The sequence below is a fragment of the Alternaria hordeiaustralica genome (genome assembly GCF_023758085.1).
Source record: "Alternaria hordeiaustralica strain BMP 2776 chromosome Unknown scaffold_26, whole genome shotgun sequence".
Taxonomy (NCBI): domain Eukaryota; kingdom Fungi; phylum Ascomycota; class Dothideomycetes; order Pleosporales; family Pleosporaceae; genus Alternaria; species Alternaria hordeiaustralica.
Genome location: NW_026056798.1, coordinates 343927 through 371768, shown reverse-complemented (window position 1 = coordinate 371768; position 27842 = coordinate 343927). Strand labels below are relative to the sequence as shown.

Sequence of the window (27842 nt, the reverse complement as noted above, 5' to 3'; positions counted from 1 at the left end):
TTAACAATTTTCCGATACCGTGATGTACGGCAACGTCTTTCTCACGTAATGACGATGAAGCTAGAAATATGGCAAGTGCGCTCGGCCGGAGGCACTACCACTGAAAACCACCGAGATCCGCTACCCTAAACCACGCGGTGACCAGAGGGTCATAACGATCGCGATCAGCACTCATCTTGCAGCAAAGACATCGTTGGCTGCTGTTGAGGAGAAGCAAACCAAAGCCACCATCACATCTCATTCGCAACTCGCCCAATCAGCATATGCGGCCCAAGATCCCGACAGCCATCCAAGACACGATCGACGTCATTATAGACCGTTGTTCTGCTCGAGGCATCTCAAGCGATCCAATTCCGTTGTAAGAAGTGTTCGCATCGAGGTGTATCGTGATGTGCAGAGCTCAGGTGTCATTCCGATGGAACGCCTATCATGCACGCGCGTCGATGGCCTCTTGTCGTTACCGGATCTTTACATCCTGAACTTTGTGGGGTAGCGCCATCGGCTCCGCGATCCCCCAATAGTGCAAGCCACGGGCCGCTTCAAACAACGAAATTTTCTTAACAGCCTTGGTAGGCTCTACCTCATATCTCGCTATGCATCCCACGCCATCCGCAACGAATGCCTCCTAGGAATCCCCATGGGCGAAGAGATCGCTCCACCCCAAGATTTCGGTGCTTGGGGTCCGTTTGTTCGCGACAACTATCGCCCTATACGTGTGACCCGCGCGGACATAGCTGTAGCGGCTGCAGCATTCGGGTTGACCAACTTCTTCGCCATAACCGCAGCCTTCATCGCCATTAGGCAGACGAAAGCATGTCGGCGCCCGAGGACCAGTGTCTATATCTGGATGGTTTGGCTGGAAATCGCGGCTTCGGTAGCTCTCGCCATCGATTGCCTGTTGTATTTGTTGAGGATTATAGAACCTAGCTTTTACTTCTTCTTCTCAGTCCGCAAGTATACCGTGGCCTTGGCATCTGTACTTGGCTGACATCAGCAGTGCTTTGCTGGGTTTTTCAGATTCAGTTACTGCCTCAAATTATCATCAATCGCATTCGTATCATCCTTGGGGATCGGGTCAAAGGCCGGCGCCTCGTCGCAGGCGCCGCGATCTATGTGACCTTGATCAATATCAGCGTGTTCATTATCTGGATACCTGCGCGGCTGCAAATAAGCTCAAAGTACGCCTGCAATCCGTTTTTCACGAGTACGCCTACTAATGGACGCAGTTGGGTTCGAATTAACGCTATTTGGGATCGCACCGAGAAAGTATTATTTCTTCTCCTCGATGCATACCTCAATTGGTACTTCATCCGCGTCGTTAATGCGGATCTGGTTAAGAACGGCCTAAGCAAGTACAATCGCCTGGTTCGTTTCAACAAGCGCATCATCGTCGTGTCTCTCCTCTTGGACGTCTTGATCATTGGCGCAATGAGCATCCCCAATGGATTTGTGTGAGTTTGGCTTGTTCAAGTACACCCTCGCTCAACACGACTAACTTTTACAGCTACGCTATGTTCCATCCTCTTGCATACCTGGTCAAGCTCAACATAGAAATGTCAATGGCTCACCTTATCAAGACCATAGCCCTAGGCAGCCCGAACCCTGGTAACGACCCTTCACGACTCTTGACTTTCTCGTCTTCGCCCGGTGAAGACATGTTCAATGCAGATATGTTTGCGGAAGTACCACAGCAACGGCGTTCGCTCATTCGCGGTTTGTTCGGCAGCGACCATATCTCGTTCTCACAAGAAGATGTCCGTATGAGAAAACCGGGAGATTCCTCTACAGGTAGCACATCCGTGCCTGATTATGAATTGCCGTCTTGGAAACCTAGGGCGGAGAAGGAGCCTGATATGATTGGCAGCAATAATCTCAGCTCTGAAGCGAAGAACAACACGAGAACCCACCAAGAGAACTGTCGTCAGGAGAGCAAGGTGCCGAGCAGGACCAGAAGTCTGGATGGAGGACCAAACATCCCCATGCCGGCGGCAGTACATCTTCCTCATCGAGCAAACATGTCGGAAGTTGGTTGAACAATTCTTGCGAATCGCTACATTCATTACCTAGCAACTACTCAGACCTGGGGTACAATCCTCTTGACGCTAGTTCTATGTCTTGTTGCCGACTACGAATCGCAACGAGCCAGCTCAACGCGATCCGGGACCATTGACCTACCAAAGGGATGCGTAATGGGACCAGTGACGCTGCTGATTTGAAGCAAATCGCATTACCTCAGCAGATCGCCATTACATACGCCCCTTGATCGTCATGTAAGAGGTACGAGGCTGCATGCAGGCTTCTCATGTCACACAGCGTCTTCGTGTCGCTTGAGCGCACGATTTCCATATCCAACGGCATAAGAAAGTGGCGCATACACTTATCAATCCTCCGCATGAGTTTGCAGATGCGAGGGTAATGCCGCACAAGAACCGGAGATCAGACATGTTACTGATTGAACGACACACTATTCGGGCCAGGGCTGTTCCGATAGTATTGGGGGGTTGCTTCTACGACATTACCACACCAAACGTGTCACGGGCGGCTGCTTGTCCGTGTGCCCTTAGGAAGATTTCACACAGACTATTGGGATGAAGTGCAACAACGCATACGTGTCGCAATACCCCTGATCTAAACTGTTCTTTCGTTTGGCCGCCAATCATGAATAAATCCATTGGTCAGACTCGCTCGTACAAGCGCTATGGGTATTTACTGCTGTGAAACAAACATGCCGCGAGGGGAAACATGCGCGTGGTATACCTAGCCGATAACCGAAGACTATTGACTGAAAGAGATTGTCTTCCCGCTTGGTACTCTGTGTCATGATGTTGCCTGGTAAGAAATACGCGGCACATAGGTATCACGAGAGGACGAATCAAATGATTGTTTGATATCCAAATATAAGAACCAGCGTCACCCACCTGAACGTGTGACTTCTCAATCGATCAACTTCACCAATGTTCCATACAACAAACCCACTGCGTCTCAATATGAAGTACCATCTGTCTTTCGTGGCTTTCATCGCCATCGGCTTTGCCGCCGCAGAAGGCATTCGGGGCGAAGCTCGCATCGAGAAGAAAAGATCGGATTCAGATCTGTGTATGCACACCCCTTCCATCCAGTCATATAAATCCCAAGACTGACAACCTCAGATTCCGTTCCCGTCCCCGACTCAGTGCACATAGAGTCGTACCCTGCAATGCCACCGCCGGTAGAGCCTACCGACATCAGCTCCGACGACTCGTGCTCCACGGCCCTTACCACAATCACGACCACGCGTACCGTCTCCGTCATCACGCAAATCCCTTCCAGCCTCGCTAGTGTAACCGGTACCGTCGATATGAGCTCCTCCATGCCTTCTCAGTCAGCGCCTTCGACTAGTGAGACCGGCCTCATAGAACTCACTACTTGGCTTGCGCCACAGCCATCGAGCGATACGACGACGGATCTCATTCCCGCCCCGAGCAGTGTCGCTTCTGATGGTGAGGAGAGCAGTGCTGCGCCTCCGTATGCTCCTGCTCCTAGTGATACGACGACGGCGACCGCTATTATTGAACCGACTCCGTCCACGTCGAGTGCTTCGGAGCTGCCGGGGTTTACGGATGCTGCTGGGACGGTCGGGGTGCCGGTGATTGTTGCTGGGGTTCTTGGGTGGGCTGCTTTGGTGCTGTAGGAGTGAGGTAGATGTGGTGACTTGGTATTGGGAGGGGTGAGTAGATAGTAATGACACGTAGAGGTAGAATCCATATTCATTAACAGCTGATTTAAGGAGCGTGTTTGCGATACCGTACTAGCTTTCAGCAATCTGATTGAGCTCTTCAACCCGTCGTATTCTATTCAGAGCCATAGTGCAGGCTACCGAAGTGAAGATGGCAAAGCGACTGATCCTGATGATTACATCCAACATGCGAAACGATATGGGAACGACATCGCTATCTCTTGTCGCCCACAAAACGACTCGAATAGGATTCCATTAGAGCAGTCTATCCCTGCCAGTTGGGATCCTCAGCCTGAAGAGCGCGAGCAACAGCCTCGTCGTCAGCCTCCTCAGGGTTGATGCCAATGCGTGCCTCCTCGCCAGTGAGAGCAATGGAGCCCTGCTGTCTACCAGTCATGCAGCAAGAGTAGAACAAGCTAGCCCACAGGAAGACCCTAAGTACGCAATCTGATCAGTACAGACCCTTGTGGTATCGGAAAGTGATGACCTACCAATTGAAGAAGTTCAACCAAAGCAACAGTCCCTGCCATGTGTTGATCTTGACTCCGCTAATCCACAGTCCCCGCTCTCCAGCAAAGTGTGCATCTCCCTTTGCTGGTGTACTGGCAACATGTCCAATGAAGCCTATGATTGACATGCCAATCGCAGCTGCCATTTTGAAGCACTGGTACTTGATGTACCTCTGCTTGGAGAGGGTACCAGCGACGGCGCGCCTCTGTTCTCGGCGGACGAGGTAGACGGTAGTGATGGAGGTCAAGAGGGGAGTGTAGAGGAGGCTCAAAGTAAAGAACTTGCGCTCCGATGGGATTACGAGGGTGAAGAAGGCGGCGACTACGGCTAGGACTGCGATGCCCATCTGGCAGTTTTGAATGATGCGCAAGCGGGGAGAAGCATCGCGAGGAAGGGCGGAGAAGGGCCCGAAGCTCGTGGGTAGGTTCATGGACGGCATCTTGGGGGAAGGTACGCCGTTACCTTCGTGGTAGCAAGAAATGAGAGGAAGCAGATGTAAGCACACGATGCGGGCCTCGCAGCGTTCTTTATCGTGGGGCTGGCAGCTTCACCGGTTGCGCCTCAGGAACAACGGGATACATACCCCTGTCAGCCACAGACCTCAGAATCCCAAATTTGGCATCTTTCTATACTCAAATTCGCGCGCCCTGGTGGGGAGGTGGTGCGCGATTGGGCCGGGTGCCTGGAACTGGGGCGCGCGATACCGCAAGCGTGTCGCGTAGTTTAGGCGGCCAGCCTGGCGTAGGCGGACGTCGTGTCAAGCTGTCAGCACGCGATCTGGTTTTTGGCGAGCGAGGCTAGGAGCTTGTAGGTGTTGATGTATTGAATATGTAGCCCGGCGGTTGTCAAGATGGTGGTGAGAGATGCAAGCCATTCGCTGTTTGGAAACTGGGTATGTCTTGGGCCGTCAGCACTGCGCTCAAACTCGAATAATGCAATGAAGGTGTCAGCGGGCTGTGTGCCATCGCTATCACTCGAGGTGTTGAATTGGACATCGTCATAAGACTTGCTCGTCGTTCCTACTCTCGTAATATCTGCATTTACTTTTGCGATCTGAGTATGCGTTGTTTCCGCTAACGCGCCATGCTCTTTGCGCCTGAGGCAGTCATCAATACGAGAGATTGGATCATCGGTAGCATTAGCGACCTCAAACACCAGCATCAAAAGCCACCCGTTGTCGCTGGTCGCATGATCAGGTTTCGAGATCGATGAGGGATTCGACCAGATCCTCTCGCACGCGAAGCGGCTCATCTGCGCCAGACATGGCATGAACTGAACTGTCCTCTTCGTCGGGTGGTTGAGCGCATACAGGTACTCGGTAGATGCGAGATCTTGGACGCGTGAAGTCTCGTATAAGGCTAGATAGTTATCCAGGCCATCGCTGCGTTTCTGTGCGCGATAACGGCGCGCGCGTTGGAAGCCCGGGAGGCATACACGCTCGGGCAGGTGCTCGTTGGTCCACCAATCGTTCAGCGCATCTGGATCAACTGTGGCAGAGTCAACAGATCCCCATAGGATGAGGATACCGTTAGTCGTTTGCGACGCGATTGAGGGAGATGCCATCTCATGCCAAGGCGAGTTGGGCGGTGCGGGGTTCACTACGCTGGCCAACGTCTGGTTGCTGATAACACAACTAGCCGCACTTTCAGTTTGATACGAATTGTGCGTATGTCGCAAGTTGGCTCAGAAGACTCGAAGGGATTACTTTGCCCAGGCTGGTGTTATTGCACGCGCGCAGTGCTGCTCTTATCGGACCTTACGGTGATTTGCCAAGTGGGGCAGCTGCCGGTTGTTCCTGCAGTTCTCCGCGCAACGATCATCACACGCTTCTCCTTGCTACCAACCTGCCCTTGTCCAACATGCCCAGGGGGTGACAAAACGCTCTTCACCATGCGGCAAAGTCTGAAAAAGCCGATGATCGGCAATTCGCACGTTCGTCCGATGGTCGCGGCCTGAAACTGGTATTCCCAAGCCTCGGCCGGCGAGAATAACGTCTCAGTTTCTGCCGGTGCCATGAAATTCTCGAAGGCTATGCGCTTCGCCACGGCGCGGCGCATCGCCAGATGACCTGCTCCTCGAATCGTGCAGCAGCTTTTACGGCCGAGGAGAATTATAATCTCGCTCACTTGCATCCGAAAATCGATAACGCTCGCGCCAAAGGGATCGCTGCCTCCTAAGCATACATCGAATCGGTAGAAGACTCTGCCTTTGCAGACAAACTGGAACGAACAATCCCTTGCTCTTGATCCGCGATCTTCGCGCGTGGGAACCGGTGAACAACGTCTGGGAACCATGTCAAGCTCTTGTCAAATTCATCTACCGGCACTATGAGCATGACAACGCACCCTATGCCTGCTACGTTTGCAAGATTAATTGGCTGGATAGCTCCGCTGGATGGCATTGTCTAATTTCCCACAAGATAACCCACACGGCTAACGCAGATCGACACTAGCATTCAGCCTGTCTGCGGCAACTAGCCGAACAAGCCTTGTTACCAAGGTCAGGGGAAAATATTAAGTAGCAATGCGCCTCCTCGTACAGGCGTCTGCACGCCGTCAAGCCTCAGCTCCTCGTATCGTCAGTCGTTTTTGCGACCACACACTCATTTATACCCAATCCAGTCATTCTTTGTACTTGCGCAACTCCGACCGTTATACCCTAATCTAATCCTTGTTTTTTACGAGACCCACCAAGCCCACCATGCGTCAATCCATTGCTATCCTCTCCATCCTGGCAAGCGCGGCTTGTGCTGAAGACGTCGTCAGCTTCTTTTTCCCTGGTGGTACGTCACTCTAGTTCGAGGAACACCGCAGATCAAAGGCTAACAAGCGCAGGCTACGACGGCATCGACCCTGTCGCAACCATCAACACCGCCAACCCCTCCACTACCGAGTTCCACATCGCATGCCCCACGGGCGTCGACGATAGCGAGTGCGGCTGGGGCCCCGGCCTCGATGTCACCATCCTCTCGCAAACGCGCTTCCAAGCCCAAATGTCCACCGACACGATATCCATGAGTCTCGGATGCGACTATAACGAGAAGGCAGTCGAGATGACTTGCACGGTGAACCAGCTCGGTGGCAATGACGATACCGGCGGCAAACCCATCACTGCGACACTCTCCAGTGATGACGTGCAGTTCCTTTCTGCAACCGTCGTTGCTGGAAACAGCCTCTTGACTCCTGCTGCAAGTGCCGCGACCAGCATGACTGCCTCTGCGCAAGCTGGCAGCACTGTTGCTACTACTATGAGGAGTGCTAGCACAGGCGCGATGACACCCAGTGGATCCATCATGCCGACTAGCACCATGGTTTCCTCGGCTTCAGCGTCTACACCTACTGTCAGTGGATCTGGATCGGCGTCCGCGTCTCTGCCCGAGAGCACCGGTGCCGCTTCCAAGTACGGCATTGAGGGCTCGGCGCTACTGGCACTTGCTGGTGCTGCTGCGCTGAACCTCTGGTGAAAGCGCCAGTGAGTAGTTGGTAGATGATAAATAATAAACGTTAACGAAAACCGTCCTTGGCAACAAAGACGCGATTTATCAATTCGTCAGAACCCAACCGCAACCCATGTGTCAATTTGTGGCTTACTAACTACGATCTTCCAGCCATCCCGTTATCTCTAATCATCGAGCTGAAAGTTTTTGTTTGTTGATAGACGACCAGTACTCACTGGTGGACAGCCCGGCTCAGACCGCCACACAGTCCACGCATCCTCCCCAGTCACGGCATCCCGAGTCCGAACATTTTCCAGCACAACCGTAGCAGGCACAGGCCCTTCGATGAACCGATGCAGCTCAACAACACGCAACCTATCGAGGCGATAACCCAAAGCACAACCGCAAATCTTCTCAGCAAACTTGAAAGCCAAGGCGTCAGCTGGCTGAAAGACTATACGTTCCATCGTGTGGGGGGGTCTTTTCCTTGTAAGCAAGTACGCTGAGGAGTTGAAACGAAGCGTGTGTAGACTTTTGAGCCTTCTGCACAAGTACCTGAGCTTTTTAGCATTCTTAAGTTGTAATCTCCCCATTGGGTCGACATTATCGTTGCATTCCCAGAGGATAGTCAGGTCTGTGATAGGCGCGATGTCGCTCTCGAGGAAATTTGCAAATGGGTGCCGCCCGTTGTAGTCCAGGGTCAGATGTGTGAGACTGCTGATGTTGATACATGACCAATCAAGGTTGGTAGACAAAGTCAGACTTTTGATATCCGTCATGCCCAGACCTTGACTCAGTCGACGGATACCAGTTTCTTCCTCTCGCTTTAGAAACCAGCCAAGATTTCCAGATACGTTGTTGGAACTAGGAGCTGCTTTGGCGTAGATCTCGACGGCGCGCAGTTGGGGCAAAGCCGCCAGTATTAAACTAGCGACCATGAGTTCGCTCGGGCAGGAGAGGCTCTGTATCCATCGCGCGTGACCTGCGCCGGATCGCTGGGAGCCATCGGGAAGAGTGTATACGATGTCGGCCATATCTGCTGCTAAACTGCCCGGGGCATGGTCCGACGATTCGCTTAGGTATTGTAATGGCCGTATAGGCACGCCTTGCCATAACCAAATGGCTAGACTGCCCACATTTTTCACGAGATCGGGGCGCTCGATGATTGTACGCAAGAAATGCAGCATCGGTGATGCATAAAAGCCATCGTACGACGGTTCGCGGTCTTGTAATTAGCGCGGTAGCGATACATTTTTGAACAAGGATTCTTGCGCTATGGGTGCAAGCCGCTTGCATGTCAATGCTAGATTCACTAGTGGTTGCGCGCTTTCTCTATGTTTCTGCCGTGTCTCTGCGGCACTTTGAGGAAGTGTAGCTGTCGGCGGATCTTTGGGATGGAGAGGAAGCCGAGTGGGCAAGCCATAGCCAGCGTTTTTGTCGATTTTCACGTCGGGCTCTAGGTAGCTGGCAATCTGGAGCAAGAGCTCATTAGGTAGGTCAAGTAGTGAGGGTTTGCTAGTCATAGACATGCTGGTTTCGGATGCCTAGATATGGTGATCAGGATTCCTTGAGCTTGAGACGTGAACGAAGCATGACCGAATTATAAGCGGTCCATAGAGACCGTAGATATGAAGGTCGTAAAAAGACAAAAGAGGTGTTCATGATTCACAACGCCAATTACAAACAAACACTGTTCAGGATCGTTCTGGTGCATTCGTACTACGTGTCGAGCTATATGAATCTCATTCCCGCACTGTAAGAGTCAACATTCTAATTCAGTCGCCAACTCTTGCTTCGTGCTCCTTCCAGAGTTATGCACTTTGGATACTTCCTCTTGCCCGCGCATTCGCAGTTCGGACGACGAGAGTCGCCACAGTCAGGTATGCAAATATATCTAGAAACCCGAAGCTCATGATGACGCTAAACCCCAACACAGCGTACACCAGCCGTCCGTACACTAGGAACTTTAACATATTCCTGCTCGACCTTGGAAAGTGTGTTTCGTATGTCAAACGAGTAAACGCAAAGCCTGCAATTATGAAGAAAACGGCAGGTGCGACATCCTCGCCAGAACGCGCGCCAGAACGCGAGCGGTCATAGATTGCATGTCCAGTTGCAATGTCGCATATGAGTCGTAATTCAGGGAAGCGTTCCATTAAACCATACGAGTATGTGCCATATGCAACGTGCAAAGCTGGATCGTGGATAGCGACGTACGATGGAGGTGGATTCCCGAATCGCTGATAAGCCAGGCAGAAGACAGCGACAGGAGCGACGATGGCGAATATGGGAAGAGTGATGAATAGAAACGCGCGCGAGGCTTCGTCGTGCACGATAATAATGAATACGTCGAACCATGTCAGTACCTCGCCGTTGTACATTGTGATCTCGCTGCTTGATGCATCCATGTCTTCGACGCCGAACGGGGTCCATCCGAGTTTGCGGTCGTGCCACTGGAACCAGGGTGTTCGGCATACCCTGCCGAGAAGAGCAGTGGGTTTGGTGCGAGGGAGTAGTGGAAGGAGCTTCTGGCGACACAGGAGACATTGTTCTACATCGTTCGTGGCGCGCCGGTAGGTCTCGAAACAGTGCTGGCCAACAATGTGTCCGCATGGTAATCTTATGGGTAGGCATTCGGGTCTTGAGTCACTTCCCTCGTCGTCGTCTTCTTCTTGGCTAAAGTACGCGCGTAGGCATATCCAGCAGTCTTGTTCGATAAGATCCGTGGGATCGACGTAGGTAAACTGGTAGGCGTATCGTGTACTGAACAGAACATGAGAGAGTGACTTTTCCAGGGTGCTCATTGTGGAAAGTAAGATACGAGAGAGTGGTAGAGTATGGGGGCCACAACGAAAACGACAACAAGTTTACCGATATTGACTAACATATTTGCGGAGCCGACCTTCACGCATTTGAGCATGTTGAAGATATGGTCTACAAGACTTCCATTCGATCGGAATCAGTGTTGTAGAGTGGTGATTCAATTGTTGTAGTCGAATGTAGCAAGTCATGGAAGGTATATATCCTTGGAATTTGATCGTCGACTAGTATTATATGGGGATATTGACGCCAGGGTACACTGTTCACGCGAGTGCAGCTTCGTTAGGCGCTCCCAAGTCCTCCAGATCCGGTGAAGGAGCGGTAAATGGCGTGAAATTTGCGCTCATATGAGGTGTACTGTAGCCCACTGATGTTGCAGTCGAGGTAGAGTCAGTGTTATGATCCCGGCGAAGGACGAGTGCAAGGATGTAATTAAAAGGGTTCGCTGACCGCAATTTGCGCACGTGGCCTGAGACGGTACAACTCGGGCGAGAGGTCCGTAGAGGTTAGCAAGTTCCATAGTGAATCGCGTTACGATTGTGCAACTGCCAAGAGCTCTTTCCTCTCTCACCACCAGAAGCCTACCCGATGCAGTTAGCGTGGCTCGAGCGTGGCTCAAGGCCACAAGCAACATTGAACAATCCAGCCTTTTACACAATCAAAACCAACAGATCTGTACTTCCGGAATAGATTCAACTCACAACCCGCCGCCATGTCGCAATCCAGGACCGCGATACTGCGACTTCCCGATGAGCTCCTGGTCAGTATCACTGGCGGAGTCGAAATCGTAGATCTCCACGCTCTCTCGCTCACTTGTCGTCGTATGCGTCCAATAGCACAAGAAGGTCTTATCAAACGAGCGACTGTCGAGCCCGCAAACCTGTGGAAGCTGAACGCGATGTTGCGAATTCACCCAGATCTGGTCGCGTCCTTCACCCATCTTCGTCTCGGACCAATGACGATGGACGTAGCGCGTGTTTCATGCCGAAAATACTACACCGCATGGGAACTCAGCAGGGGTTGCTATGAGCATAGCATGACAGACGCGGAAAGATCGACAGTATGCTTTTTCGAGAGCATGACCGTTCTCTTTACTCTTGCGCATAGTCTGAAGGCTACATCCTTCAATGGGATGTCCGGCGCCATCTTCAATGAAGTCAACGGCGCATATCATGCGTTCGTCCGTCACAACAAGCCTGCAACCATATCAACGCATCAACCAATCCGACAAGCGAGATCGAATCTTCAAGAGCGACTCGAGGAGATCAATGTCGAAGTTAGTCTTGTCAGTGAATATCTGCACAACAGTCTGATCATGGGCCTGGACCCGGTAGACTTTTCAAGTCTCAAGCGGCTGGTGATCCCATACCAATACCTATTCGACAAGCTATGCATCCACGACAGGGTTACGTTCGGACATCGCATTCGTGATCCAGCAACGGCTGAGCTTCGCCACGTACTCCCTTCATCGCTCGAGTCTCTCCGTACGAGCATTAGCCATGAAAATTTATGGCCAGGCACACAGTGGCTCGATAATCTGATAGCTGACGATGTCAACTTTCCAAGATTGCGCGAAGTCCAGCTGCTGTATCCGTATAACATCGTCTCCATGGGCTGGCATTATAGATCCATTCCCTATTCCAACAACAAGGAGTTCCCGGCTGCGCTTCGGAGATGGCGGGCATCGCGTGTTGGCCTAACCACCGCTTTTGGCACTACTAAATTCCGCGAGATAGGATGGGAGGCACCGAGCGGTAACCTGACTACCGCCTGGGATACTAGGAAACTTTACGCGGACGCGAGACAGCCAGAAAGGCATTATACCCCCGGTGATCTCATCCCTGTCATCGAGAAGTGTCTGGCCACTACACATGATCAGCTAGAGAAGGAACCTGAGATGATGGCAGCACTTGGCTATGTGCTAAGGTCTTCTTGATGGCGCCGTCTTCGACAGTATCACGGGGCTGTCTAATAAGTGGGCCTGATATGTGAAGTATTAGTTGGAAGGGGTTATTGCGACAATTCGATATGGAAAGACGACCTGAGTCTGTGAAAATGGGTGACAGCAGACACGTAAGGTGGGCCTTGTCCAACGAAGCTGCGGTGGACTCGAAAGGCAGATCATTCAGCGAAAACAAAAAGACGAATAAAAAAGTTAAGGTTAATGTGAAGATTGTTGCAGTGATGTAGTGCCAGGCGTCGTGTTGGTGTTGTGAAGAAGCGATGGGTTGCTCGCCCCCGTCTGCTGTTGCGCACGCGCCCTGACATCATTACCGGTCCCACTCGCTCGTCGCTCCTGCCTCCCTCTCGCCATCTTCTGCCGCCCCCCACGACATCAAAATCTAGACCTTCTGGCTATTTCAGACGCCTGCCCCCGATACCCGCGCAGACGATCCCATGAAGCCTATTCCAGCTGCCAGCTTCACATATGACGACATGTTCGCGATGCTGCGCAGGGGGCTGTGTGGCCGCACGCGCTTGAGCTGAGGCGCACCCCTTCACGGCCACGATCCGCGACAGGGGCTCAGCAGCGCATTTGTCGCTCTTATGGTCTAGATTCACGTGCGACGCACTCGATATGACGTCGGTCGAAGCTCTGGATATACCAAAATTTCGGACAGAGCTGCAGTGCTCTAACGGGCTCGCATGCTGTAGAGCTGAAGACGGATAGAGGGCGCATCCACGGGTCCAGACCGCCATCGTCGTAACCGCAGGACCTGGGATGATGTCGTTGTGGTGTGTATAACGTCGATCAGGCTCACTTGTGCGCAAGGCATCTACTCTACGGTGTGCTTGTCGTGCCAGAGAGGGGGAGATGAGGGAGGTGGAGAGTTTATGATCTCGATGGGAGAGATCTGGACTCTTCAGACCATGGCTACGTCGCTAACGACGGCGTTGGGTATACTACGCGATGCGCTGACGTCCAGTGTACAAAGGATAAGCATTGTACACTGACTTGGAGAAAGCTATCACCACATCCACAGATACCACATATCCAGACCCACTACACAATCAGCCTCGCACCAGTCTCCTCACTTCCACATGCGCGAACCAAGACACACGTTGTCCAAATCGATCGAACCGAACGAGCAAATTCCCCCGAGCCTACCTCTGAACGCCGACCTTAGTATTACAATGACATTTGAGAGCAAACCCCGGCGCTCTACAAAGAGGTACCGCGCGGTCAAGCGGCCTGACGGTATCATTGTCGAGCATCCTCAGTATCGACCAGCAGGCACGTCGCAGAAGCCCACAAGAAATCCCGAACGGAACTTGGTCTCATTAGATCACGTCGGTACACAAGAAAAGCACACACAAGGAGCAGGTCCGAACAGTATGGAGCACGACCTCATGGGTATAGGCATGGGCATGGACATCTTTGTTCGCGCCGTGCCCGTCGATGCTATGGGCAGTGACAACTACACTAGACTGGGGAGAGGGAGGGGAGGATACAACGAGGTTGCGCGCGAGCTCACACCTGTTCATATCATGGCAAACGGGTGCAAACAGCAGTCCTATGCCGACTTTAATCCGATGGCTCGCTTCCTTAGCGAGCGAGGGCCCTGGAGCCCTCACTCTTCTCGAGAAGATTCAGGAAAAGACCATGGATCCCACTCAGCTGCAGCTTCCTCAGTGCCAGGATCAAAAAGGAAGGTGCTGTGGTGACTGTCGGATCCACCTTCTCGGGCTCTCGTCTATGCAAGCCATTGCAGACGAGGCATATTATCCGGTGGCCGTGTGCTTGGTGTGTCTCGTTTAGACACTTCCAATCGGAAACCGAGTGCCGAACCGATGGCCGATGGTTGTATGAATTGTGGCTGGAATGCCGGGAATCACGACTGCAGGACGGGCCGGGGAATGTATGGACCAGCGGCAAGCGACAACACATCTGCATCTTTGCAGACATACGCCCGTAGTAATACGAGCGAGCATGCCGATTGTGTCGCCACTGAGTATATCAGCCAATTCGTAACCCTGTTACTGTTTTACTCTAACACTTGCTTGTCATTGCCGTGCGCAGCGTCACTACCACGCTTGCCGCAGCACCGATGAGATATGACCCATGATGCGCCAGGCGTCGCCAATCCTGCAGCAGCGCCTTTCTGGAATGCGAGCTCCACATAAGAGCTGTGGCGCGCTCGGTTTGCGACTGCATTCATTATCTATATCAGGGTTGCCCTCAACCCCTTCTCAGCGCGGCGAAACCCAAGAAGGCCATAAACCCCTGCGCTACTCACTACAGTCACCAGTCGTATTTCTCCAGCAAGATGGCGGTACTTGATGTCTTCCAGCGGTTTTCAGATATCAAACCCCTCTTCTTCGCAATAGTCGGACTAGCCTTGACAGTGTGCGCTATTGGCGCACTATCCTACTCGCATCGCGTCCCTAAGAATGCGCCACCTCAAGTCAAAGACGATCTTCCAGTCGTCGGAGCTCTTGGTTTCTGGACCCGAAGATGGGAATGGTGGAGCGAGCGACGCGACCAGTCCAAGACGGGAACCTTCTCTTTCCATGCTGGACCGAACATGATTGTTGCGCTTTCAGGAGACAAAGGGCGCCAGCTGTTCTTCGAGTCGAAAGATCTGGGCTTCACCGAAGGATATGCTGTGTTGTTCGGTAACTCGCCCAAAGTTTCCAGGACCATTACTGCCGAGGATAATAATCTCAGCTTCAGCGCCATGTTTCATCGCCGTCTGAACTTCTTCTTGAAGAACGACCAATTCCGTCGCAAGCTGCCTATCTTGATATCCGACACAAAACAAGCTCTCGAAGCCATCAAGAATGAGCCCAGTGGCCGCACCAATCCCTTCGAGAGCCTGTACCGGATCGTCTTCCGTCTCACCATCCGCATGGTAGGCGCTACTGAGATTGCCGAAGACCCTCAGATGCTGGAGGAGGTTCTAAAGATGTTTGAGACGATTGAAAGCAGCTCTACCGCTACGTCAGTCTTGTTCCCGAAGCTCCCTTCACCGGCTCTCTTGAAACGAAACTGGGCAGGAGCGCAACTCTATATGATGATCGACAAAATCATCAAGAAGCGTGCGGCAAGCGACGAGAAGCACGATGATGCGCTGCAGTACTTGTTGGATCAGGGTGATCGCGCCGAGAGAGTCTCTCAGTTCGTCATTGGAGCGTTGTTCGCTGGTTTACTCAACAGCGGTATCAACGTAGCCTGGGTAAGTAAATCCAAGCCTCCCTATACCTTGCACCTATAGAATGTAAGCTAATGTTAATTAGGTTATGTCCTATCTCGCCACCTCACCCGAATGGCTCGCCAAAGCGAACGACGAAGTCCGCAGCAATGCGGCGAGGTACGCTAAGAACCCGAACGCGCCCTTGCTCCAGCAGCTCGACGACGTACCTGTAGAGGCATGGGAGGGCGAGTTCCCAGTCATCGACATGTGTCTACGAGACTCTCTACGCCTGAACCTGCTCGGCACGGCCTTCAGGCGGAACATCAGCGGCAAGAACATACCCACGGGTAACGGCGACGAGGTCATACCACCCGGCGCATTCGTCACATACGCCCCGGGCGACATACACTACGATCCAGAGATCTATCCCGACCCACAGAAGTGGGATCCGGCTCGATACATGCCAGATCGTGCGGAGGACAAGAAGAAGGCAGCACATGGCTTCCTTGGCTGGGGGTCAGGACGGCATCCGTGTTTGGGCATGCGCTTTGCGAAACTCGAGCAAAATGTTATCACGGCGTACTTTATTGCTACCTTTGACTTCAAACTTGAAGACGAGAGTGGCAACGTGCTTACTGTCGCCCCTTTGGTTGACCCTAATTGGCATTCTGCGCATAAGCCCAAGGAGCTGCAATTTCTTAGGGTTATAAGGAAGGAGATGTAGGTGGTATAAAGTCGGTAATTTGATGGATCAATGTGTTTTGGAAAGAGTACATCTCATCGCCACTGTCGGTCTTGGGCATGTGAGCCCTGTCTTTTAGTGTAGAAGTAACATGACGCAGGGATGCGACGCGATACTGCAGTATTTGGCAAGGTTTGAAGCGACACGAATTGAATATCCTTATACCCAAGTGTGCGCGTAGCTATCGTTTCTTATCTTAGTAGGGCATGCGTGTCAATGGAAAGAGCATTGGAACGAGTCACCTGCTTGTATACTAGCGGCTTGGCGCGGACGTGTCACACCCTCCTTGCACCTCAGTCAACGAGCAGCCACGGTACACATGTTGCGCTATACACTTTCTTTACCTTTAAGCTACGAGGCGAAGAGATTCTTTCACAGTCTAGGGAGGTCTTTCAAGTAATACCCCACTACATTCACTCGATTACGTCACCCGATAACTGACCATATGCAGGTACCGCGGTAGCCGCCCTTGTGACTGACCCACAGTACTCACATGCGCCAATGGATATTTGCCAGAATACCAGTATACCAGCGCGATAATCTGCGCTTCAACTCAACCACCCAAACCACATCTCACTCTCTTCATACCGCGATGGCGCCGATGACGCCACTCAGCTCTAGTCCCAGGAAGCGACGCGTAGCGAGTCCCGCAAACGGAGTCAAGACACCACCTCTCTCACGGGAAGCCGCGATACCAGAATTCAGTCCCGAGGACTCCCAAGATGGCGGCCAGCACGATACGTCTGCGCTGTTGGACGAAGTCGACACCCACCTTGTCCAAAACAACGGAATGCTGCGCCTTCCATCCGAACTCCTTGAAATGGTAGCTTCCAACATGCTCGGCACTACGCACATCTGTAATTTTGGACTGGTTAACAAACGTCTTGGAGAAATTGTTCAAAAGACCATCGTGCGAGAGCTGATCGTGTCGGGGAGGAACATCAAAGGCTTCTTGCGAATGCTTAGCTATCAGCCGGAACTCCTTAGCAAGGTACTCAGTATCAATCTTGGGGATTTCGGGTGCAGTCACCACGTAGGCTGTTTCTGCGCGAATGGAAACAGTCTCGACCTGGACATACTGGAAGGTCTTGGCGCAGCCATCTCTACGACTACTGGACATACCCTGGACTGGAGCCGGGTTTGGGAAAGCAACGCCTCAGTCGGTACCATATGGAAGAAGGAACCAGCGCTTTACCTTAATCTTCTCGCGATATCGTGTCCCAACATCAAATCGGTGACTGTTCAGCTACCGGAAGTGAGGCCATTTTTCTCCAGCCAACCGCCACGTTCGCTTCAGCGGGCACCTCTAGCCTTTCCAGCGCTGAATCTTGAGATGCTACCCGGTGCCCCATTCCAAGGACCAGCGTTACCACTGTTCCAGGCCAAGCTCGAAGCTCTCACAATCGCGGAGAACACCAGATGGAAAGGGCCGCCCACCATCGAGGTTCTTGAGTCGCACGATGCCAAATGGAGGAGTATGGGATCGCACATAATCACACTGGCGGATTTCGCAAGACTGAAGCGGCTTGATATACCCATGGGCATTCTTGGGCGCCCCGACGACATAGTCTTCTCTCTTGCGGCCAAACCTATTGCAGCACGTGTCAATGATGCGCTTCCGGCTAAAAAGACTTTAGCAGAGGCACGTTCCAAAGTCATACCACTCACTATCCAACGCCTTCACTTGCGCTCGTGTAACAAATGGATGTTTGCTTTCTTGCAAAGAATAAACGAAATCCCCGTGGGCGACCTGAGACTCAAGCACGTTGAGCTATCTTTCAACACGCCGTGTAAACAACTCATCATACTGTGCAACGCTTTCGATCTGGGTCGGCTGGATTACCTTGACCTACTTACAGATCTCGATCGCAAAGGTATCAAAGTGACCTTCCATAGTGGGTCCCAAGAGGTCTCCGGGGACATGCGCAAAGAACTCGAGGCGTTTTATCGTTTACGGCCTCTGGAAATGTGGCGCTGTTCAGGATCATCTGCGCCACTCTTCGAGTGGGCTCCAGAAGCAAGCAGACAACCCCAACTGGCCTTTGGCGTCAGAGTGTTCTTACGTCACGCTGACCACCACTCGCAACTCCTGAACAGCCCCACATTCGATTTGACGAGATGGGTACAGGGTGCATTCTTTCATGGTAACAGAAACAGCAAGTGGGATCCGCAGCTTCAAGAACCAAACAAGAAGCAAACGACAATCGACTCTAGTGGGTGGGCTGACAGGGCTTTGGGGAAGCGTGCGTTCAGGCGACGGCTTTCGCCATTACTGAGTGAGTTTGGTATTGGTGCGATACTGACATAAGACTAACGCGCATGGCAGATCTGGACACTTTCCAGTTCACTCTCCGCTTCGAGCAAAAACTTGCGCCCCTCGCTAAAGAGACCCTATTCCTTGGTGCAAGCTTTACCACCACGGAGAGTACGAACGCACAGTCTCCAGAACAATACAGAGACTCGACCAAGAAATTGTGTGCGAAAGAAGAGCAGACAAAGCGGTCCAAGAAAGCCGAATTTACCGAGCCTGCATCACACATTACCGATAAGGCGCAGGGCTTGGACGAGGACATAGAACGTCTGCAGCTGGAGTCTGTCAATATTCCCATGGCCGCCGAATTCAGTGAGACACTGTGGGCTAGCGTTGCCTGGAAGATATTGCTGCAACCGAAGAAAAGGTTATGCTACAAGGACTGTTCAGAATGTTTGGGTAGTACGTAATGACTAGATAAGATGGACAGTATACGCCATGGGCTAGGTTTCTGGGCCGACCTATCATTGCATATGTTCAGGGTGGATTATCAATCTGTGAAAGACTTTAGATAGTATTCGCAGTAGTCTGGGAAGAGCAGTAGGCATGAGATGGGTGGAAGTCATCAGCTGCATCTGCTCGCTACAAAGATTGGACGTGAAAGACACAAACACGTGACACAACCGTGCGCTTCTTCCAAACTTCCAAAATTTGGTCACCCCGCATTCGATGTGACCCAATCTTTACGATAACGCAAGCTTATGCTTATATTTTGGCAGCTTGTTATCCGTCGATGACACCCTATCGCAGCCTGTGCGCCAGTCAACCACTCATCACCGCTGCCTAATTCGACATCTCAGCCTCGCGCCTACCCCACCATATCACCGCCCGCACGACCCTTGCTTCAGCCCGAATTTCTCTAGCTTGCCCATAATGTCCCGACCATCCGGATTCTCACATTCACCTCGTACACCTAAGACCATCGGTGATCTTCCCGAAGAATTACTTCTCAACATCGGCGCACAGTTCACGACTTTGAGTCGCAACCGGGATCTTGCAAGTCTTGCACTCGTATCCAAGAGATGGCGACCTGTCGCGCAAGAATGGCTACTTAAAGAACCAAGGTTCAATCTCGCATTCATCGATCGGTACATGTCAGAACTGGGCTACCGGTCGCACCTGCTCGGCCAGGTCAAGAGCTTGGAGATTTGGAGTAAGAGTGAAGGCAGGACAACCAGAACTCAACATACTACTCGCACCGGGGTACAAGTGTATCTCACCCAACCCAAGTACAATGCGCTACCTGCTCCGGATTACATAAGGCAGGACGCTGAGTTTCTGGAAGCATGTGGGGTCATGATCAATCACTTCGCTACCAACAAACGACATGCGAAGGATTGGCTAGAAGCTATCAAAGATGACATCGTCCCCGCGCTATTTGGCGTCCTCATCTGTGCACTACCCAACCTACGCGAGCTAAAACTCGGCGACACATGGCTCATGGACTTCCCTCTCTTCGCCAGTGCGCGGTCTGCATCTGCTCGCGCGAGTTATACACTACCATACGAGTGGAAGCACAAGTTCTTGCTTGGAGCGCTGACAGCCAAGTTACCGCATTTGACAGTGCTTGAGATACCGAGCGACATGACAGCGATAAGGTACTCCCACAGCGTGACTACGGTCTTCGACCTCCGCCGCTTCGAGAGCCTGAGGGAAATCGGACTGACTATGAAGGCGATACAAGGCCATGGAATCATACGACAAGGACTGCCAATTACGGATCCCGCGGAGATCTTCCCAAAGACGCTGGAAGTCCTGCGCATCAGCGAGGCGACGCACATCACAGCCAACTTCCTGAATACGCTCTGTCTGGCTAAGATAAAGCTCTACCTACCCAACCTCACGCGCGTAGAAGCCTATCATATGGAACATTTAGACAACACCAGATTCAGCGCCGAACTAGACAACTGTCTAGATCCAATCGACGATGTACGCAAAATATGTCGGGACGCCGAGATTGCGGTGTATCTCTACTTCCCGCCGTGGACTATGTCGACGTGGGAGTCGAAGGGTGGTACGCCGTGGCGATTGAAGGCCGAGCCAGATGTGCTACATCGTGCGGAGTACGTGTGCTGGAAGAAAGCGATGGGACCTTTTGGTGTGCATCAAGATCCGATGGATAGGGTGGAGGTTGAGTGGGACGCTGATGGAGATGCTGTTATGATCTAGCGTGTTAGAGGATATGTGTACAGGGTGGCGGATGATGTGCGGTATATGTGCAGCTACCTAGGTACTTTTGTCAGTCGTCAGGGCCTTCGTGTTTGTATAGTACGGCAAAGTTGCAGTAGGGAACAAGCAGTCTTGCTCGCATGTAAAGATTTCGCGCAAAGCGATCCGATCTGAATAGAGCTACCAGCTGCCATGGCAATATGGTTGCACGCAATAGCTGCGAAGTGGAACAGAGAGATGTTGCGTGACGCTTGCCCTACCCCTATCTTTGTCTATGCCGAATCGGGTATAGCCTGCCCCAAATTGCGGCCCTGGAGGCCTAATGTCCCGCGGGGCCGAGTTCACAGCTCTGTTTCTGCCTGATTTGAGGACACACACACACATTGGTTTGTCACGAGCAACGGAGGAAAGAATCGCACACCCATTGGTGCGCTTGTCAAGTAGAGAAAGCGCTTGAAAATACCAACTTCTGTGCGAGCTGATCACGATCCCCACAGTCAGACCTGAAAATACATTCCCACTTCCATCCTCCACCCACTACGATCAAATGGCACCCGCGCGGAGGGATTGGTGCGACTCCGATGACTCCGACGACTCCATGGCTCAGTGTTTTGATTACCTGCGCATCGATTCATCCTCGGCTTCCGCCTCATCACCAACGCGAAAACCAAATGACAGCCAGCTTCTGCGTTTGCCCAACGAGCTGCTGTTGCGGATAGTAGGATACCTTGCGCCTACCAAGCGTCTACTCATGAGCCAAGGGTACGGTGACCGCACCTATGACCGCACATACGGGGAATACCCAGAAGTGGCACCAGAAACTGAGCAGGCGCGTTGGAGGTATGGGGCAGAAGTTCAGAGTATACTTTTCACGAGTCTGACATGCAAGCGGCTGCTCCCTATAGCCCAAGCCATTTTGTATCGCGACGTCTCCCTACCTCAGCCATACCGCTCGTATTTGCTGAAGAAAAGGGCCCCTTCTTTCTTGGCGCCCTTTCTACGTACGATAACCCATCGTCCAGAACTTGGCATCCGTGTGCGCAGCCTGGCTGTTTGGTTCTGGAACAAGTCGTCAGCTTGGATTCCAAAAGACTACGAAAAAGACAGGCTCTGCAATTGTTGTAGCTGTGAAAAGAATCTGGGTAACATTGCTGAGTCACTCCAGCTATCGGTTGAGGAGAAGAAGTCACTCATGAAGGACTTCATATCTCCTTCAGAGGCCGCAGTGTGCGGCCTCATTCTCGCGGCACTTCCCAAACTTCAGACCGCGGAACTGTACACAAGACGTTCTTTTGCGGAATCTCAAAATCCCAAACATTACTTCTGGGATTCAGCGTTCGACCTCACACCAATGAAACAGGGTTTGTCACCCGCCAGGATATCGTCACTCGCACTTTCAACGGGGTTTGAAGGTCTCAGCGCGATTCCTTTTTCCACTCTCACCAACCTCACTCTCGAGTACGATAGAAGTACAGCATTTCCAATAGTGCACGAAGGGTGCTGGGTTAACGTCAGTACCCTCAAAGTCATAGTCACAAACGGACTCTTCTTCAGGGGCGTTGGAAGGTTTGCACAGAACCTACTAGCCCTCATGAAGACTATCCCCAATCTGCGGATCCTCGAAGTCGAGTCTGGTCCAACCCTGAACCATTACCCTATCCTGGCTGGTGTGGATACCCTCGCGATTCATCAAGCGGATCATGATACCCTGGTCTCACTAGATGATTTTCTCAAGGGCAAATTCGCGCCTCTGAAGGATTTACGACGCCTAGAGGTGCATTGGCGCGGCGATTTGGCCCCGCCTGATCACATAGTGGTGAACTTTCCGAAGATGGCGAAGAGGGCGGGAATTCCGATTGTCACTCTAGCTGATGGTGAGGTCTGTGAGATCTTCGAATGAGTACTGAGACTGTCTTAGGCGAAGAGATTCCGTGGGTTACTGCCCCAGAAACAGGACTGAGTCCAACGAATATTAACGTCAAAAATCACTAGAGCGGAAGGCCCTGAGAAGCATTGGCAGAACATTAGTTCTAGACAGTGTATTGCATCTATCAAAGTCTGAATGAGCGACGTGTTAAAACAGCAAAACTACGTATCGATACAAACATTACCTCGACAGTCCCTTCTCCTCAGTAAAGAACGAATGCCCAGCTTTTGAACCACTCTTGTCCGCTTCGCCATTGACACAAATTTACTTAAGAACCTGGAGCCTGTACACAGTGATGATTGCCAATGCAATGCGTGCAGCACACCCTCGTCTCACCCGGAGGCGCATTCGTCCCGCAAGCAGACCAAGCGGGCAAGCACTGAGACGGCGGCGGCGGCGTGCAAAATGTTAGCTCCAAGTCCGTCTCAGCCCCACAGACCTTAATCTGACTACCCGCGGGTGGCTCGCCTGAAGCCCAGACAATGCTTTCGCAGGTAGCATCCGTTGGCTTGAGTGTCAAGGACTTGCCGGAAAAGCCATCACCGAAGATGTCGCTCATATCGTACCAGACCTGATTGACGTCGAGATTGTAGGCGAAGATGGTCTGGCTGACGTTGGGCTTGGAGATTCCGCCTTCGATAGGGGTGATCTTGAGGGAAATGCCACCGGATTTGGAATCAGTGCGGAGGGGCTCGCTGTACGATGATTCGGGGTAGATGATGTTCTGGTCGCTCATGCTGCTGCCAACAGACCAGAGGTAGATTGGATCGGTGCAGTGGTTGGTTACGATGGCGCGACCGGCGGCATTGACGCATGCGGCCAGTGCAGTGACGGTAAGTGCGTTGAAGAGCATTTTGAAGAATGTCGCCGATTGAAGACCGAGTTTGAGATTGAAGGTGGACAGTTGTTGCGAGGACAACTGTGACAGCTCTCTTATACTGTGACTACACTCCACGCATAGCGTGGCCGTGACTGATCCTCGTATCTGCAGCAACCCTTTCGCTACTTTTGTCTACATCCCACGAGGATCATTACACCGGTGCGACCGAGTAACCGACAGCAAACGAAGTTCTTTGTTAGAGTATTGGTGGCGATCATTCATGATTGGCCAGCTATTTTCGGTCTCCAATGATGCGCGCCGGCATGCAGATACCAATCACATGGTCCCACGTCTGGAGGTACGCTTATTGGTGTCAGCTGAGGCAGTCTCACGCTACATGAGGCGTACCAGCCGTTCGGGTATGCGGTTTGTACACTAAGACAGCTCGTATATTATGGTAAGCTAAAAAACAACGGCGTGTAGCAGTGAGTGAATAGCGGGTACCAGTAGGAAAGAGCGGGGAAGTGAAACCATATCGCTCTCTTCGCATCATCAGTAAGAAATGAGTTGTTGGATATACGAGCGTTACACGTTGGCTGTTGCAGAGCTTCTTGCCTGGACTGGGCGAGAGTGAAATGACTCTGCTCAGCTGAGCTGGAGACTTCGTCACACTGGTGTATATTAACGTTACGATGCTCATGGTATCTCATTGACACTGTTGACCGCCTTGGTTGGCGTAGCGTTCACAGCTTCACGCTTCTTCCTGCTCATCTCGTAGACCGTTTTCCTCAAACGGTTGATACTACCCAGTGGCTGATGTGCTACCAGTCCATCCCATGGGTTCAGTTTCATCATGTCCTCCCAGAAGACTCTTCGTTGGGCGCTCAACGCATCCTGAGGTGGGAATTCAACTGTTGCGATGGTCTGATATGGCGCCGTAGCTTCGTCCCATACCACTGAGCCGTCTTCGGTCGGGTGATGAGCAGGTGAAGTACCGAGCTGAATCTGCACTTGACATCAGCAAAAGCGACAACAATTAGGCGTTGTCAAGACGGACTTTGAACTCGTATTTGGCGCCATTATCAGCAAAGTACTCCAACAGCCAATCGCGAAGTGCCTCTCGCGAGTCACTACCTTTGACTTTCTCCTCTCGTTGCTTCATATCGTCGAGTACTGGGAAGAGCGCCATGTGGCCATACCATTCGCCAAAACGAAATGCACTCTGAGTGTAGAACGAGTGGCTGATTATGTTCGTATTCGGGAGCATACCTAGCGCAATGAGTCAAGACAAATAACATCCAGAAACAGCACGTAGCCTACCAGGCGCACTTTGCTTGATCGCATCTGTCCTTGGTTTTGTCGCTGCGGCCAGCTTCAAGGGACTGTCAAAGTACTTCTCCCTCAGTTCCATGATCTCAAGACAAGTATCGATATCGGTCAACTCGATCGACGGAGCGTTATTGAAGAACACATCCTGCGTACTGGCCTCAGGGTCAGAGCTTTGGAGCTGCTCACCCTGCACACCGAATACTCGCATTCCCAGACCGCGAGGCCCTGGCTGCTGGTCTGCTTGAAGAAAGACAGGTTCATTAGCATATCGTGCCGCGACATCGTAGATCTTGCCGGGTGTCTTGAAAAGGCCTTGTTGTAGGTGGGCCGGCAGGTCCGGAAGCACGGTCATTTTGCCTTTGACAATACCCTGCGTCTTGACGTGCGTCGCTCGAAAAGCATGTCGATGCTGATCGAAGTTGTGCTGCTGCATCCTGTTCATCGTCTCTCCAATCTTCTTAGCGGTCTCATCTTCGTTGGGTTTTGGCGTCTCCACCCCCGGCGCATCCCAGCGAAGGTACGAGTCGTTTGGCGGAGCTGAAGAAAGAGCGCGCTTTGCGCTATCGTACACATCAGAAAGCGACATCTCAAAATCTGGTAATTAATGAATGCCCAGGGCCAAGGGTTGGCTTTGCATGGGTCTGAGTCGCGATCGTGAATGCTGCACTAGCTGTAGCCGCGACGTCATAGATGCATCATCACCGCGGAGGTCCCTAGGGCTCCACAGAACGCGGATGGACGCTAAACATGGTAAAGTTCGGGGGATGGGCAATATTGGCATGGTGAAAACTTCCAGGATGGCTGTAACAGTTGCGTCTGGTGATCTGTGAGGCTCAAGCATCGACCGGCGGCAAGACCTCCTTCGCTCGACCTGTGCTGAGATCAGCACGCGCTAAACCTAACGCGGCTTCAGGCATGCTCATGCAGGCTTGGAAAAGGCATGACACCTTGACTTTCTCGCTTGGCATCGAGCCAAATCGCATCGAAGAAAGTGCCAAATTGACGTCAAGCAATATGGCATTTGCTTCGCTGTCAACGGCCATCCCCCGTCGTCGATAAGACACCATGTCCCCGTCGCGCCCATCATCCTCGCATCCCGAATCAACGACTTCGTTGGTTTCAGGCACCTCCTCTACCGACAACATGACTGCCCGTGCCAGACCCATCAAACGGCGCCCCCGGCCCGCGCAACGAGAAGACTACAACCCCACATGTTTGCCATGGAAGAAGCGCTTAGATCACTTTACTTGGTCGTGGTTTGAGTGCACTATGTCCACCGGCGCCATTGCGACACTTCTCGGGCAGCAGCCATACAGCTTCCACGGATTAAAGACCATTGGGAAGATATTCTTCATCTTGGATATCGTTCTGTTCCTTGCGTTTAGCGCATGCATCACCTACCGTTTCATCCACAACCGTGGATCCCTTAAGCTCAGTCTGCACCACCCACACGAAAGCTTCTTCTTCGGCGCATTCTTCGTATCCATCGCACTCATCATCTACTGTATTGAGCTTTACGGAGTGCCATCTTCAGGACCATGGCTCATCAAGACGTTGGAAATACTCTTCTGGTTATACGCGGCCATCGTCATCTTGGTCGCCGTGTTCCAATACCACGTCATTTTCGACCGACGTGAGCTTCCTGTTACCGATGCAATGCCCGCTTGGATCCTGCCGGTATACCCCTTCCTTGTTCTTGGAGTTCTGGGTGGTACACTGTTGAAGAGTCAGCCACCTGGGCCTGGCTTCAACATCTTCGTCGGCAGCGTTACCTTTCAGGGCTTGGGCTGGACTATCGCGTTCCTAATGTTGACCCTCTACTTCACGCGCTTGGTTAACAGCAATCTTCCCGAGATACCCAAACGCCCCGGCATGTATGTGGCTGTTGGTCCGGCTGCATACACTGCGAACGCATGCATTTCGCTTGGTATGCAGGCACCGAAGCACGTCCCCGAACATCTGCTGGGCATTACATCCTTCCCGGTTGGTGATGCTTTCAAGGCTTTCGGAGTTATCGTGGGAATCTTCTTGTGGCTAATCTCCTTCTGGTTCTCCGCCATCGCCACCATTAGCATTGTCATCAGTGCTAAGGAGTCTCACTTTACCTTGAATCATTGGGGATTCATCTTCCCAAACGCTGGAATGACCATCGCCCTCATCTACATCGCCAACGCACTGGACAGCCCGGGCATCAAAGGCGTGTGCAGCGCAATGACCATTATTTTGGTGATGCTGTGGATCTGGGTGGCGGTACTCAATGTGAAGGGTGTACTACAGAAGAAAGTCCTGTGGCCCGGTATGGATGAAGACATGGAGGACATTGAAGGGCACGGCCACAAGCCGGGCTCAGACCAAGAAGACGGAGACGGGCAAGTGTAGATAGCTGTCACCATCCTCAGCAATATTGTATTTAACGAATTGTATTATGATGCCACTGATGGAATGCTTGTATTGTCACTAGCCAGCTGTCTCTACGCAGAGCCAACGTGTTAGGTACGACCGCGGCCAGCACATGATTCCTTGCCCACAACCCATCTTCGCCACTACACAGTTAACCAAGATACCACCGCGCACCGTGCATGTAGAACAGAATGTCGTACTACAACATCTACCCCGACACAGTCATCGACTACATGATATGCACCACTTGCGGTACCGAAGCATTCGCATGGCTAGCCGATGCCTTTTGTTGTCCTGTATGCGGTAGCGACAAGTACAAACATCCAGAACATGCGCATCCTGAGATCGCTTCCAGTTGTGATGAAGCAGATATACAAAGACAGCTTGCGAAAGAGCATTGCGAAGAGATTCGGCGACATTTTGCTGACTTGCAAAAGAGACATGGACAGCTATGGGGTGGGGCTACAATGACGACGCGCGAAAGGAAGAGGAAGCGTTCGCTGAGCGATGACGGGCAGCGTCAAAGGC

At 52.1% G+C, this 27842-nt stretch overlaps 9 protein-coding genes across 9 annotated transcripts; 6 read left to right on the top strand and 3 right to left on the bottom strand.

The window, feature by feature from the left end:
- Positions 1–2987: 2987 nt before the first annotated feature.
- Positions 2988–3670, top strand: J4E84_009198 (uncharacterized protein; the record flags this gene model as incomplete). Its single annotated transcript, XM_049391761.1, has 2 exons — positions 2988–3096; positions 3150–3670. 2 exons carry the CDS (start codon positions 2988–2990, stop codon positions 3668–3670), a joined length of 630 nt encoding a protein of 209 aa, XP_049240626.1.
- A 310-nt stretch (positions 3671–3980) lies between these two features.
- Positions 3981–4664, bottom strand: J4E84_009197 (uncharacterized protein; the record flags this gene model as incomplete). The annotated part of the gene is made up of 2 exons (XM_049391760.1): positions 3981–4149; positions 4207–4664. The coding sequence occupies 2 exons, from the start codon at positions 4662–4664 to the stop codon at positions 3981–3983; spliced, it is 627 nt and encodes a 208-aa protein (XP_049240625.1).
- Positions 4665–6925: 2261 nt separating this feature from the next.
- J4E84_009196 (uncharacterized protein) lies at positions 6926–7688 on the top strand (the record flags this gene model as incomplete). Its single annotated transcript, XM_049391759.1, has 2 exons — positions 6926–7007; positions 7060–7688. The coding sequence occupies 2 exons, from the start codon at positions 6926–6928 to the stop codon at positions 7686–7688; spliced, it is 711 nt and encodes a 236-aa protein (XP_049240624.1).
- A 5835-nt stretch (positions 7689–13523) lies between these two features.
- Positions 13524–16340, top strand: J4E84_009195 (uncharacterized protein; the record flags this gene model as incomplete). The annotated part of the gene is made up of 3 exons (XM_049391758.1): positions 13524–13981; positions 14677–15658; positions 15720–16340. 3 exons carry the CDS (start codon positions 13524–13526, stop codon positions 16338–16340), a joined length of 2061 nt encoding a protein of 686 aa, XP_049240623.1.
- A 619-nt stretch (positions 16341–16959) lies between these two features.
- J4E84_009194 (uncharacterized protein) lies at positions 16960–19079 on the top strand (the record flags this gene model as incomplete). The annotated part of the gene is made up of 2 exons (XM_049391757.1): positions 16960–18634; positions 18685–19079. The coding sequence occupies 2 exons, from the start codon at positions 16960–16962 to the stop codon at positions 19077–19079; spliced, it is 2070 nt and encodes a 689-aa protein (XP_049240622.1).
- Positions 19080–19542: 463 nt separating this feature from the next.
- Positions 19543–20838, top strand: J4E84_009193 (uncharacterized protein; the record flags this gene model as incomplete). Its single annotated transcript, XM_049391756.1, has 1 exon — positions 19543–20838. One exon carries the CDS (start codon positions 19543–19545, stop codon positions 20836–20838), a length of 1296 nt encoding a protein of 431 aa, XP_049240621.1.
- A 2191-nt stretch (positions 20839–23029) lies between these two features.
- J4E84_009192 (uncharacterized protein) lies at positions 23030–23618 on the bottom strand (the record flags this gene model as incomplete). Its single annotated transcript, XM_049391755.1, has 2 exons — positions 23030–23041; positions 23205–23618. 2 exons carry the CDS (start codon positions 23616–23618, stop codon positions 23030–23032), a joined length of 426 nt encoding a protein of 141 aa, XP_049240620.1.
- A 663-nt stretch (positions 23619–24281) lies between these two features.
- Positions 24282–25500, bottom strand: J4E84_009191 (uncharacterized protein; the record flags this gene model as incomplete). Its single annotated transcript, XM_049391754.1, has 3 exons — positions 24282–24590; positions 24643–24854; positions 24906–25500. 3 exons carry the CDS (start codon positions 25498–25500, stop codon positions 24282–24284), a joined length of 1116 nt encoding a protein of 371 aa, XP_049240619.1.
- A 479-nt stretch (positions 25501–25979) lies between these two features.
- J4E84_009190 (uncharacterized protein) lies at positions 25980–27293 on the top strand (the record flags this gene model as incomplete). The annotated part of the gene is made up of 1 exon (XM_049391753.1): positions 25980–27293. The coding sequence occupies one exon, from the start codon at positions 25980–25982 to the stop codon at positions 27291–27293; it is 1314 nt and encodes a 437-aa protein (XP_049240618.1).
- Positions 27294–27842: the final 549 nt, after the last annotated feature.